The following is a 12747-nucleotide window of genomic DNA, read 5'->3' as shown; positions in this document are numbered from 1 at the left end:
GAGCTCTGATTTTGTTCTAAATTCAATCAATTGTCTGGTACCAAAAATTGAAATATAGGTGGATCACACATAGCCCATTTTCGCTTGCAAGTGATAAAATTAATATAAAACATATTACTGAAGCCGTCCCACCCTCTACTGTTCATTCATTTGAAGCGCAATTTAGTCAAGTATGTTTTATAAACAGTGGCAAAACTATTCCGGAAGTGTGTTTGACACTAAATAAAAGATTGCAAATATATCGTTGAAATACTATTTCGAAAATATTTTATATTATATTTTTCATGAAACTGACATGCATTCATATATTTTGCTATCAAAATAATTGCACAAAAAACGTTTAACAAACACACTCGTCGCAATTATTCAGGAAATCCGAGGTCAGCTGATGTTGAGACAAAATATGAAGTACAAGTACTTTTATTTTGAAAGGAATGAACGTAAGTTTGTAGTGCTTTAAAATTTGAAACATCTACATCCGCCCCTCACGAATTTTTTCTCCGCCATTTTCAGACCGTCTTGCGCACTCTTCCGCTTGGTCAACTGCAGTCTGCGTGCTTATTTTTAAGAGAAGAACGCATTCATCATTTGCAATCAACCTATCGTCAAACACCATGTCCAACGAGCAGAGCGAAAATACTTCGGACACGGCTGTGGAGCAGCAGCAACTGCAGCAGCAGCAGTCGCCGCCGCAACAAGGGTAAGGTCCACGCTTCAACCCTTTCCTTTGTTAGCCCTAGCTAAGCTAACTAGCTAGCTCGGTGGCATACACGATTGTGACGATTTTGGAACATCATGGAAACATCATGCTAAATAGAAGTTTTTCGTAGATGTTGACAGTGACGGCATCCAAGTAAATGTTATTTTTAATGAACTCGGTCTGCCTTATTCCTGGTTTTATCGGTATTTATTTGCTCGCTAGGGACGCGCGGCCATTTTACTTTGAACTGCTGATCGACTCCGCGTCAGCAACCTGTAAAATGAAATATCAAAGTTTTAAATTATGTTTTTATTTAAATAACAATTGTGCATCTTTCACGCTGATGTAACTTGAATACAGTCGTTTTGATCACTTGGTTTCATAGTAGTGATCATCCCCCTGTTGTAGCATGTCTTAATCAACCGCCATTGCCTCTTAACTAAAATGTAGGTTGACATAAACTACTTAAGTAATGGATTATATATGTTTTTCTTTCTTTCTCCCTTTCAGAGACATGAACGGGAAGGTCAAACAAGAGGCCAATACGAGCCGGAAGGAGAGGCCCCAGAAGAGAGGTGGAGGTGGACGCTTTGAACCCTACGGAAGTGTGAACAAGAGATACCGAGTTTTTGTTAGCAACATCCCCTATGATGTGAAATGGCAAGCCCTTAAAGACCTGATGAAAGAAAAAGGTAAGTTTTCTGGATTATGAGGTTTATTCAGTCCACATGATTGAAGTGGAGTGTGGTAGTTTCGGGTCTTTGATTGGACTACTTGAGTTGGGATTTTTCAGTTGCACATGCTCTTTGGAGAAATTGTGTTGTTTGGAATAATGTAGTTTTGTGGTCAGCTAATGATTTGCAGTAGGTTTGCACGGAGGCTGTCGGTCAGACAGAATGACCATTTCTATTTGATATATATATATATCTATTTAATTTGTCCAAAAAAAAAAGTCCAGTGGTTTTTGAGAAGTCTGTTTAATTCCTGATGCCGTATTACAAATAATAGTCTACGGCATGTGCTAAATGAGATGATTTTAACTTCAATGACTTGCATTACAGATAATCTGTCTTGCTCTCATTTGGCAATAAAACTTCACCCCTACATAATGTGAAAAGTTTTTAGACGGGGCTGGGAAATCCCCTTTCCAATGTACATGATGAATTTTGGTCTAGTCTACCATTGTGAGTTTTCCACAATCCTTGTCTTTTAAAAAAAATAATAATAATTCAAAGTAATTCAGCATCTCTGAGCTTGTAAAAGCATATTTTATAATGCCTATAGAGGACCCTTTAGGAAGGGCTAACTGGTATTTATCTGACTGTGGAGTTAAATCTCATTTTCTTCTTTTAGGTGTGTCCTTGACAAGCAAAATGTTTTCTCAGCAGGTCTCCATGTTGTGCCAATCGAAGACGTGTGTTGGGATTGTTTGGGGTACAGGTCTACAAAATGAAACAACTTCTTACGTCACACTGTCCTTGTCTTTAGAGGTTTGGTCCATATTGTTGACTAGGCGCCGTATCAGGAGTGAAGGCTGTGGTCGATGCTCAATCTAAATTGTACTTTATAAAACGGTGCATTAAGAAATCACCTTTTCTCACTCTTGTGCTCATAAATATCATCGCTGTAACCGAGGTTATGGTAGTAGGCTATTTTCCATAGGATTAGACAGACTCAGCTGTTTGATATTCATGCATTGACCGGAGGTTTATGATGGTGTCTCTGCACACAGGTTAGCAATGAAGCGAGTCATGGTTTTGAACAGGGTTTGAATACTCTCTAAAACAATTTGTCAATCTCCAAGTAGGTGTTTTATTTCCAAATGGGAAGACTTATGGCAAAACTTTGCATAGCCAGAGTCCTTTGGTCTGGTGCTTTGGGAGAATCCTTTAAAAGGACAGGACAGGGCTAAGGAGTACATTTTTGGTTAAGAAAAAGTTTGCTTTTTGTAGACCTGTACCATATTGTGCTGCGACAGAGGTGCTGGAGGAAGGCTCGACCGGGACTGCCGGTGTGAGCTCGCCGGCCACCTTTCTTGTTTCTACTCTAAACCCCAATTGTTCTCTCGGCTTCTCTCCCTTGGTGTGTGTCGTCTGGGATCTGATTTGTAGTGGGTGAGGTAACGTACGTGGAACACTTAATGGACGCAGAAGGCAAATCAAGGGTAAGTGCAAATACATACAAATACACCATTTTTGAACTATCCTTGACAAACTTGTGTTTGTCAGCTGTAGTCTCTTTTTATCGTTGGGCGATTGTCAGACTCCGAAACGTGATGGAGTGGATGAGATTGTGACATGTCGGAGACATGTCCTTTGTGTCCTTGACGTGAGGTCATTTTTGGGTTGATGCTCTATAAGGACTTCAGCTTTCTCCGATGTGAGATAGTCCTAGTCACACACAAGCGTACCTATTTGGTTGCTGGAATTTCTTCTAATGAGTCTGCAAGTGGCGGTCGAAGGTTCCTAATGATGGTTGTGTAATCCCAAAATATTTTTCCAAAGTAGAATCTCTTTGCTGGAATAGTAACCTCCAATATCTCTGTATTGAGGAATCCAATTTCTTTGTGAATTTCCTCTTTTGGATGTTGGAAAGACAAAAATAAGCACAGTTTTGTGTTATTGCCGAGAGTTTTGTTACGTAATTGAATAGTTGTGGCACCTGTTGTGGCCGAGGATTTAAGCCTGTGGTCATGTATGTTTTGATGTGCATGATCTTTACTTTGTGTTTAGTAAAAAGGCCTTGTGAAATCTAGTTACGATTTTTCTAACTTGAATCCACTTTTTCATTCTGGGTTGTTCCGTGGTCTTCAATCAACAAAGGGTTGTGCGTAAGTAACGTTTTTTTTTTTTTTTTAACTTAAATCACTGTCATTTCAATACTGTACTTTGTATGACATTGCCATAACCGATTGTTTCTGGTTTGCTAGTGTGGTTGAGTTCAGGACTGAGGAGCTCATGAGGAAAGCAGTGGAGAAGGTCAACAAGTACAACCTCAATGGCCGTCCCCTGAAAGTGAAAGATGTAATCCACCGAAACGATTCATGTGATTAATCTCCCTCTCCCCCCTCTCCCAAATGCTCACCAATGATTATTTTTGCCTAGGACCCTGACGGTATGATTGCTCAGAGGGAAATCAACAGGTCACAAGGGGTTGGAGGCCCCCACGGTGGAATGGGTGGAATGGATCGCATGAATATGGAGAGAATGGGCCCCGGACCGAATGGCCCCATGATAAACATCCCTCCTAGCCTGATGAACAACCCGACTATACCCATCGAGGTCATCCATGGCCTGCAATCGGGCAGAATTGGCAACACAGTCTTCGTCGCAAATGTGAGACTTTTTAATATTATGGTGATGAAAACTAGGAATGTATGGAAAATTGAATGCTATGTCTGTTTCTTCAGCTGGACTACAAAGTGGGTTGGAAGAAGCTGAAGGAGGTGTTCGGCATGGCTGGCATAGTGGTGAGGGCTGACATCCTTGAGGACAAAGACGGAAAGAGCAGAGGGATGGGCACCGTGACCTTCGACATGCCCATCGAAGCGGTTCAAGCTGTGTGTATCCTTACAAAATGACCACTTCTCATTTAGTAGTCGGAATCTTTTTGGGGAAAATCTCAAAGACTTCCGGTCGACGACTTTCCCTTAACGACTTTGCAGCCATGTTGAATGGACAGCTGTTGTTCAACCGAATCATGCACGTCAAATTGGTATGTTGCCCACGTACCCCGACAGGACATCTTATTTGCGTTTATGATTTAATAATTTTTTCTCTTTTTTAGGATGAGAAGTCCATCCCCAAAGATTTTGGGCCACCCGACAGAAGTGTATCTCTTCCACGTAAGCAAACAAATGCACCACAGTAGCATTCTTAATTTCTGTCATACCTGTGAAACCAAAAAAAAATCATCAAATCTGATGTCACTTTTTTTATTCCATTCCAGGTGGGCTGAGTGGTGTTGGTTTGGGTTTGGGGCCTGGTGGGCAGCCTATTGATGCTACCCAACTGAACAGAGGCGGCGGAGGAATGGGCAACATGGGCATCGGAGGTTATTAATTACTGCCAAGTTCTTCTTTAAAAGAGAGCAAGGCTACATCCGGATACTCATTGTTCCCCTGTCTTCTCACTTAGGAATGGATGGAATGGGCTTTGGCAACATGGCGAACCGTATGGGAGGTGTGTCCCAGAACCGAAATATTTCTTCACAGGATTTTATGATGTTCATGTTCCAGGACTTGTGTGCTCTTGTGTGGTCTGAGATTTAGGAATGGACAACTTTGGAGGAGGAGTGAACAACATGGATCGCTTTGGCTCTGCTGGAATGGGCAGAATGAACGGTAAGCAGATTTGATAGATGGAACTCTTTAACTGTAAGGCTTGCTTGAGATCCAATTGTTGCATCTCTTGCGATTTTAGAGATGGACCGAGGCATCGGTGGTGGGTTTGACCGGGAGTTTGGTCGAAATGAAATGGGCATGGCACGCAATAATTTTGGAGATTCCTTTGATAGAGGTATGGGCTGATGTTCTCTGAATGACTTACAAAAAGCCGTACCAGACTGCTCATGGAAGTCTTTTCTATTTTGACTCTTCCATATCTAGGAAATTCCATGGGTATGGACCGCATGAATTCTGGGATGGACCGTCTAGGAACAAACATGGATCGCATTGGAGGGATGGATCGGATGGGCATGGATAGGATTGACCGGGTGCCTGACCTGGATAGGATGGGTTCTGGCTTTGACCGCCTGGGTTCCGGAATGGACCGACTGGGGCCCAATATCGACAGGCTCGGAGGTGGCCTCGACCGTATGAGCTCCAGTCTGGATCGACTCGGCCCAACTGGTTTCGACCGCTTGGGCCCATCCAATTTGGATCGCATGGGCTCTAATCTGGAATTTGGCACCCCTATGAGCATGGATCGCATGGGCAACACCGGGCTTGACAGGATGTCCAGCAATTTTGACCGCATGGGCTCTACTGGAGGTCTCGATCGCTTTCAGTCTGGTGGCCTCGATCGTATGAACTCTGGAATGGACCGGATGGGGTCCGGCAATGTTGGCGGTCAGTTTGATCGTTCTTCTGATTTGGATCGTGGCTTCGGTGGAAATTCCTTTGGAGCTGGAGCGGGAGGCTCTGGAAGTGGAGTGGGAAATATCCGAAAGGGATGCCAGATTTTTGTCCGCAATGTACGTTTCTCATCTTGTGGAGGGTTAGTGCTACTACGGAGACTTATTCATATGATTAACTTTGGCATTTTCTTTTGCAGCTGCCATTTGACTTCACATGGAAGATGCTGAAGGATACCTTCAATACGTGTGGTAAGGTTGATAATGGTCAACCACATCATTGTTTATAATTCGTTGCATATTTAATCTGATTTTTTTTCCTTTGCATTTCTTTGCAGGCATGGTGCAGTATGCTGATATCAAGATGGAGAATGGCAAGTCCAAGGGCTGTGGTGTGGTTCGCTTTGACAACCCTGAGACCGCTGATCGTGCTTGCCGTACCATGAATGGCTATCGTCTGAATGGAAGAGAAATCGATGTTAGAATTGACCGAAATGCATAGATTGTTCTAACTATTGTCTAAATATGCCACACACTCTTTTCATATTCTCTTGGTTTGGCATTTGTTATTGTGATATTGTTTTAGTGGACTGTTTTTAGTTTGCAAAAGATGTTTTTAGTTTGTTAAAGCCATTTTTTTCTGCCATGCTTACTTTGACCACTTTGTATTTCAAGGTGTTTTGATAATAAACTCAAACCATTAATCTTTGACTGTTTTTCTCTTTGCTTTTCACACATGAGGATAAGCAGTACAGATTGACGGAGGTTCATTTTTAGCCAAGTATGGTTGACTTGTGTATTTTGTGATATTGCTACACAAAGTTTGGTCATTTTTTAATGGCTGTAGAAATCCAACTCATGCACGCATTCATACCTATGTTTACCTAGTTTAGAAATTTGCATTTGGAATCTGGGTGAGTTGGAGAAATGTCACGCCAACACCGCGCAGGGCGATTGGAAGTTCCAAACCACGCCCCCAGGCCAGGTTAGCCAATGAAAAGAGAAGCTCCTCCCCAAATTGCGTGACCGCTCTACTCGATACCGGAAGAAGGTCAACGGTCCCCAGATTCAAGATGGCGGCCCCCTTGTGTCAGTGTTATCAGGTGAGGGTTTGGGGCATTTGGCGTTCAATGGACACTTGTAACTCAAAAGTATTGCCGGATCTTCGTTATTGTGACTTATATAGGTCGTGTGCATCTGTTAACCGGTTTACCTGTCGCTTGTATTATTTTTTCTTCGATTAAGAGGCTGTGTGGATCGTAACTAGAATGTCAACTCATCTCGCTACTTGTTCCGCCGTCATTGTACCATACTGTAGTCAAAATACACTACGGACAAAACTGACTAAACTGTGAAATTAACACAAATTCATGTTCTAAACTATTATGAAATGTAACATGTGCTCCAATGCACTATTACGATGCATATTTATCATGCGATCAGTGTTGTATAAATAAAATTTTGGCTATTGTCATCAGGTATGTTTGAAAAAATACTCTTTGGCATTCCCTTCATCCTTCCTGCTGCTGCACAACAGAGCAAATGTCTTCAGAATACGGAGCGTTCTCACAAGGACTTCGCAGGTAGGAGTCCCCAAATGACACGTGCAGCCTCCAACAAGACTGCACAACTGTCCTGCTGTCTTATATTTATTTAATTCCTGTGTTATGTCTCTACTATATCTATAGGTCCCTCAGTCCTCACTTCTCCAGGCTCGATATTTGTCAGGGGAGAGAGGCGGAGGAAGAAAAGGCTTCTTCGGTGAATTCCTGGATAACTTGAAGCAGGAGATGAGCAAAAACAAGGAAATGAAAGAAAACATAAAAAAGTTCCGGGACGAGGCAAAAAAACTTGAAGAGTCTGAAGCATTGAGGCAAGCGCGTCGGAAATATGTTAGTATCTGACCACTTATTGCATATGTGCCCATTTATGTCATCCATTTGGTAAAACATTATAATTTTCCTAGAAAACAATTGAGTCAGAAACAGTAAAGACTTCTGAAGTTTTCAAAAAGAAGTTGGGGACCCTCTCAGACACAGTGAAGGAGGTAAACGTCAAAAGCATCTCAGTCACTCCGTTTATCTTCTTACAATTAATATTTGGTTCAAGTTGACTGTTTTATTTGTGTGTGTGTGTGTTTTTGGGTGAGTAGGGGCTAGAGGAGGTCAGTCGGTCAGAAATTGGAAAGAAAATCAAAGAGGGAATGGAAGAGGCTGCCAAGACGGCAAAGACATCAGCAGAGAGCGTCTCTAAGAGTGGAGAGATGTTGGGAAAGACCGGCGCATTCAAAGCTATATCACAGGTTTGAATCTGGTGATGCTCTGAGAACATCTACAAATGTTGAGAATTTCACCAGTTACTTTGTGGACATGTTTTCAGGGTATGGAGAGTGTAAAGAAAGAGATCGGTGATCTGGGCCACACTGGTCCATACCGGCCCCCTCCTCGGCTCAGGAAGAGGACGGAATTTTCCTCTAAGGGGTCATCAGATGGCAACAAGGTCTTTGAAGCCAATGAGTACGTGAGTGAGTGGCCCACCTGCTTTGCTCTCATGCTGAGAGGGGCCACGTTCTCCTCTCCAGACCAGCGTGTTGAATTAAACACAGTGACAAGATTCCTTTTTTCTTGTTTTTTTGTTTTTTAGGGAAGCCATGGGTATGGTGCTTCACAAGGACTCCAAATGGTACCAGCAGTGGAAGGACTTTAAAGACAATAATGCAGTCTTCAATAGTAAGTGGGAAAAAAATTGTTTTTGTGATTAAAAAAAACAAGCAAGACCAAGATAAATCATTGCAACAGGCAATAACTATTTTGAATGCCTTGGAAATTCTTCTGTACTCTTCTCCTGACATACTTTTTAGCAATGAGATTGTACAAGCTCTTTGCAAGCCACGCTGAAGGACGTGACTACAAAAATGTCAGGAACGACTAGAAGAGCAGAACTTTATCTGGGGTTTAATCAAAGGCACTTTAATTGATGTCTGAAGTATCCCAGTTTAATTTGACTTATCTTTGGAAAAATGTAATTTCCTTTCAAGTGAGTTATAGATCACATTCATGGTGGAAAAGATTATAAAAGGATTTTTCTTGGTCTAATTTTGTATTTTTTTTTTGCAAAACCTGGCATTTGAAGAGGAACTATGGGAAGCCCCATTTTTACGTTTAACCTGATTCATACATTTACAATTATACGCTCATCTTTTCTCTCTTCAGGGTTCTTTGAAATGAAGATGAAGTATGACGAAAGTGACAACGCTTTCATCAGAGCATCGCGGGCAGTCACTGACAAAATGACCGACCTCATAGGTGTGTGAGACTCATTCAAGCCGATAAAGAAAAAACAACAGTAGAACTGCTGATTAAAAAAAAAATAATAATAATAATCTTATTGTTAAAGTTTGCATTATTCAGTAATTTTAGTCAAATGTACATATTGACCATGTGTTGAGCCAGTCTGCTGTTGTTTTTGCTTCTAAATGCTTTATTGTGTTCCACCATCACCCACATCCAGGCGGACTTTTCTCCAAGACGGAAATGTCTGAGGTACTGACGGAAATCTTGAAGTCGGACCCATCCTTTGACAAAGATTCTTTCCTCAAGCAGTGCGAGCATGACATCATCCCTAATGTTCTCGAGGTACGCAGCAAACGGCGAAGGCGTGATTGTGGAGTTTTGTTTCAATTCAGTCAAACACACAAATCTTGTTCTTTGTTCATGCAGGCGATGATCAGAGGGGAACTGGAGGTGTTGAAGGACTGGTGTTATGAAGCGGTAAAATCTTTCTCTTACACACATGGTGGTCATGAATGTTAAGTTTTGCTTTAACTTTTGTTTTTTTTTGTTTTTTTCCCCCCCCCCATCACATGCAGACATACAGCCAACTAGCACACCCGATCCAACAAGCCAAGGCCATGGGATTTCAATTCCACTCAAAGATCCTGGACATCGACAGCATTGATGTGAGGTTCTGCCAACATTTCACCAAATTTAGAAGATGTGAAACAAACAGCAGCTTGCAGGGAAGCCATCCCTAATGGCGGCCCCCAAATCTCTGACAGATGGTTGACTCACTTTACTCACTGTGTATGTGTGTGTCGTCTTCTACAGCTGGCCATGGGGAAGATGATGGATCAGGGTCCCGTATTGATCATCACCTTCCAAGCTCAGTTAGTGATGGTAATACGAAATACCAAAGGAGAAGTAGTGGAAGGTGACCCTGTAAGTGACACACACACAAAATATCACACACACCTTTTTTTCAAGGTCAGACGATACATATTATTATATTTAATGTAAATTATTTGTAATTTTGACATGACTATTACTACATTTGGTGCCAAATGATAAATGTGTACTCACAGGGGACATAAATTGGCCAATTGTGACACTTTTAGCCGCAGTTATTTATACCCGTAACCCGCAACAACAACTACTTCATGAGCTGTAAATCAGCTCAATTGTCTATTCTAGTGCCTCAGGGACATGCGGTGCTTTTATGGAGCTCAGAGCATCCATTAAAAAAAAAAAAAAAAAAAAGACTCCCTCTCACAATTCATCACATATTGAACGTCTCACATTGGGGATGTTTATCATCCTCAACAGGGTTCACATCAGGCCAATTATTCTGAGCAAAAGGAATGGATTGGATTGAGAGTCGTAATTATATTTTATTATATTGTTTGCAATAAACAATCTAATATTGCGCCCCTCGTGTTGTATAATCACTCAGATCATCCGGGGATACCTAATAATGTTCCGTCCCATTCTCGTTTTCTCTCTTGCTAGGATAAAGTTCTGAGGATGATGTATGTGTGGGCCCTCTGTCGAGACCAAGAGGAGCTTAACCCGCATGCTGCCTGGAGACTACTTGACATCTCTGCCTCAAGCACCGAACAGATCCTTTAAGACTCTTTGACATCTGCAGAAGCAACACTCGCCCACCCGGAGGAGTGAACATTCTCTATCTGAACACTGTGTAATCAAATGGGGGGCAAACCGAGAGCCAGCTCACTGCAGAAATTGTTTCTGCTTCATTATGGTGTTTTTTTTACATCTCACACAAGGGGGCGGTAGAGTACCAATACTGCTCATGCACCTGAAACCAAGTCTGAAAGAGTCAGTTCAGGTAATGTGTGGAAACCAATACAAAAAAAAAAAATGCCACAATTTTTTCCCCAATCATATTTGTTATTCCCCATTATGACTGGGTATCTCACCCCGATTCCTTGTTAATCATCCATTGCCATTGTCAAACTGTCAAAAAATCCATATTTATTCTGAAAAATAAATATAAGCCCCCGCCCCTTACACACACACACGCACGCACACTAGTAGATATTTTTGGAAATAAATGTCATGTTGATAAGAATCAAATGTACAGTCCAAGCAATTTTTACGGTTTCCTTCCTGGGTGTTAACAATGTCTGCACACAAGTCATTATTTTTAGATTAAAATTCAGTCTAAATTGTGAAAGCTGATGTGTTTCTTCCTTTAGACCTAAATGCTGAGTTGCAGTGTGAAGTCATTAAAACACCACCAAACATTCATAATTGTCCTTGGCAGGAAATAGTGATCAGTGTCAACATATTTTTAAATGATTTCCTTTTTGCTTTAAATGAAGTTTATATTAGAATTAGCTCGACCCCTGAGTGCCTTCGTTCTATAACATTAATCGGATGGAATTTGTACTAGAATGTTTTGCTCAATGTGATTGCTTTAATGAAAAACCTTGAGTGTTTTGTTATTAGATGTATGTCAGCAATTCAAAAAAACTCTTCGTTGCAGTCAGTACATAAAGATTATACAAGGAGAGTTTCTGGGAAAAACTATATAACTCAAATTCTAATTACCTATTTTGTGGACTTAATTTTTTTAAATCAACTTTGTGGACTAAACAGCATTCTTTTTTTTTTTAAACCATGGTAGAGTATTTATTCAGTCCCTTGGATCAGTAATTTTAATATGACTGGAAAAAATAACGTTAGATTAGAAATAAAATTCAATAAGTGATGTGTAACTGTTTCAATGTTAAGCATAATCTCACCTGTGTAAATATCTACTGTACCTCTCAGTGCTATATAGTCAAAGATTGCGTGTTTGTATTCACGGAAGAGTGCGTTAAGATGAGACCTGACCCCCCCCCCCCAAGGAAAAGAGCTGCTCTTTATTCAAACTGTGAGGCTGTGCATCTCAGCTGAGTTCAGGTGCACATGGATGGCTCACATAGTTCATGGCTTGAGGCAGCTATCTGACAGCCAGGTCCCAACGGTAGCCAGAAGAGCACGATGCAACGTTGCATACATTTGCACATGTTCCATTGATTACAGAAGCCTTGAGTGTGAGTTTTTGAGGAGGAGGCCTTCAAACGTGCTTGTGTGGGTGGAGGACCAGCATCTCCCCCGCTCCTGAGACCGGCCCTTCATGATGGATCCTCCTTGTTGCTGAGGTGTGCTGAGGTTGCATCTTCAATGTCGTGCTCATCGCTCTAAATGCCTCCCCCCCCCCCAACCTAACTCGACCACCACAATCTCTACTCGGTGATATTCACAGGAGCAACCCCGGAGGATGCACACACTGGAGATTGGTCAACTTGATCTGATTAGAGATGCACTGAACAAGAAAGTAGCTGACACAAATGTGTGTGTGTTTGTGTGTGTGTGTGTGTGTGTGTGTGTATACCAGCAGTCTCCCTGTTTTTTGTACGTATAATTAGAAGGTTTTTAAAAATGTAAAGAGGAGCTGGATTTAGCTGAGTGATGCAAATGGAATAATGTGGTCCCCACTCATGATGGTGGCCTGTAAGACAATCGGGGCTTTGCATACATGACTCCATGGAGGGTTGGCCCTGGGTCGTGTCCCATGGAAGTGGGACACAAGTGTCACGTTGACTATCTCACTTGACGGCTGAGTGCAAACGTCATGCTGAGGCTTGGAATCTAAGTTGGCAGATGCAAGCAGGGATGACAGGCTGAGTG

At 41.8% G+C, this 12747-nt stretch overlaps 2 protein-coding genes across 3 annotated transcripts; both read left to right on the top strand.

Annotated features, from left to right (window-relative positions):
- Nucleotides 1–476: 476 nt before the first annotated feature.
- Nucleotides 477–6482, top strand: hnrnpm (heterogeneous nuclear ribonucleoprotein M). 2 transcript variants are annotated; one of them, XM_049721744.2, is made up of 16 exons: nt 477–700; nt 1211–1392; nt 2812–2864; nt 3523–3530; nt 3630–3723; nt 3805–4035; nt 4110–4263; nt 4365–4414; nt 4487–4544; nt 4649–4753; nt 4837–4881; nt 4971–5042; nt 5122–5217; nt 5307–5893; nt 5974–6025; nt 6112–6482. In XM_049721744.2, exons 1-16 carry the CDS (start codon nt 615–617, stop codon nt 6273–6275), a joined length of 2037 nt encoding a protein of 678 aa, XP_049577701.1. In that variant the 5' UTR covers nt 477–614; the 3' UTR covers nt 6276–6482. The 2 variants fall into 2 exon arrangements, with proteins under 2 accessions (XP_049577701.1, XP_049577692.1); XM_049721735.2 differs by lacking the exons at nt 477–700; nt 1211–1392; nt 2812–2864 and having other exon boundaries at nt 2994–3530; nt 4965–5042.
- A 331-nt stretch (nt 6483–6813) lies between these two features.
- On the top strand, nt 6814–11245 carry timm44 (translocase of inner mitochondrial membrane 44 homolog (yeast)). The gene is made up of 13 exons (XM_049721885.1): nt 6814–6876; nt 7252–7356; nt 7462–7665; nt 7740–7820; nt 7926–8075; nt 8153–8289; nt 8417–8502; nt 8986–9078; nt 9284–9408; nt 9493–9543; nt 9642–9731; nt 9880–9990; nt 10558–11245. Exons 1-13 carry the CDS (start codon nt 6847–6849, stop codon nt 10675–10677), a joined length of 1383 nt encoding a protein of 460 aa, XP_049577842.1. The 5' UTR covers nt 6814–6846; the 3' UTR covers nt 10678–11245.
- Nucleotides 11246–12747: the final 1502 nt, after the last annotated feature.

This window comes from Syngnathus scovelli, chromosome 10 (genome assembly GCF_024217435.2).
Source record: "Syngnathus scovelli strain Florida chromosome 10, RoL_Ssco_1.2, whole genome shotgun sequence".
NCBI lineage: Eukaryota > Metazoa > Chordata > Actinopteri > Syngnathiformes > Syngnathidae > Syngnathus > Syngnathus scovelli.
Note: the sequence above shows the minus strand (reverse complement) of the source record. Positions and strands in the feature narration are given on the sequence as shown.

What these genes read in the sequence shown, in the direction of transcription:
- hnrnpm (XM_049721744.2), top strand. Translation starts at nt 615, where the DNA reads ATGTCCAACGAGCAGAGCGAAAATACTTCGGACACGGCTGTGGAGCAG. An exon ending in CAGAAGTGTATCTCTTCCAC is followed by an intron (nt 4,545 to 4,648) that starts GTAAGCAAACAA and finishes ATTCCATTCCAG; the next exon opens with GTGGGCTGAGTGGTGTTGGT. An exon ending in CATGGCGAACCGTATGGGAG is followed by an intron (nt 4,882 to 4,970) that starts GTGTGTCCCAGA and finishes TCTGAGATTTAG; the next exon opens with GAATGGACAACTTTGGAGGA.
- timm44 (XM_049721885.1), top strand. Translation starts at nt 6,847, where the DNA reads ATGGCGGCCCCCTTGTGTCAGTGTTATCAG. An exon ending in CCTTGTGTCAGTGTTATCAG is followed by an intron (nt 6,877 to 7,251) that starts GTGAGGGTTTGG and finishes TATTGTCATCAG; the next exon opens with GTATGTTTGAAAAAATACTC. An exon ending in TCTCAGACACAGTGAAGGAG is followed by an intron (nt 7,821 to 7,925) that starts GTAAACGTCAAA and finishes TTGGGTGAGTAG; the next exon opens with GGGCTAGAGGAGGTCAGTCG.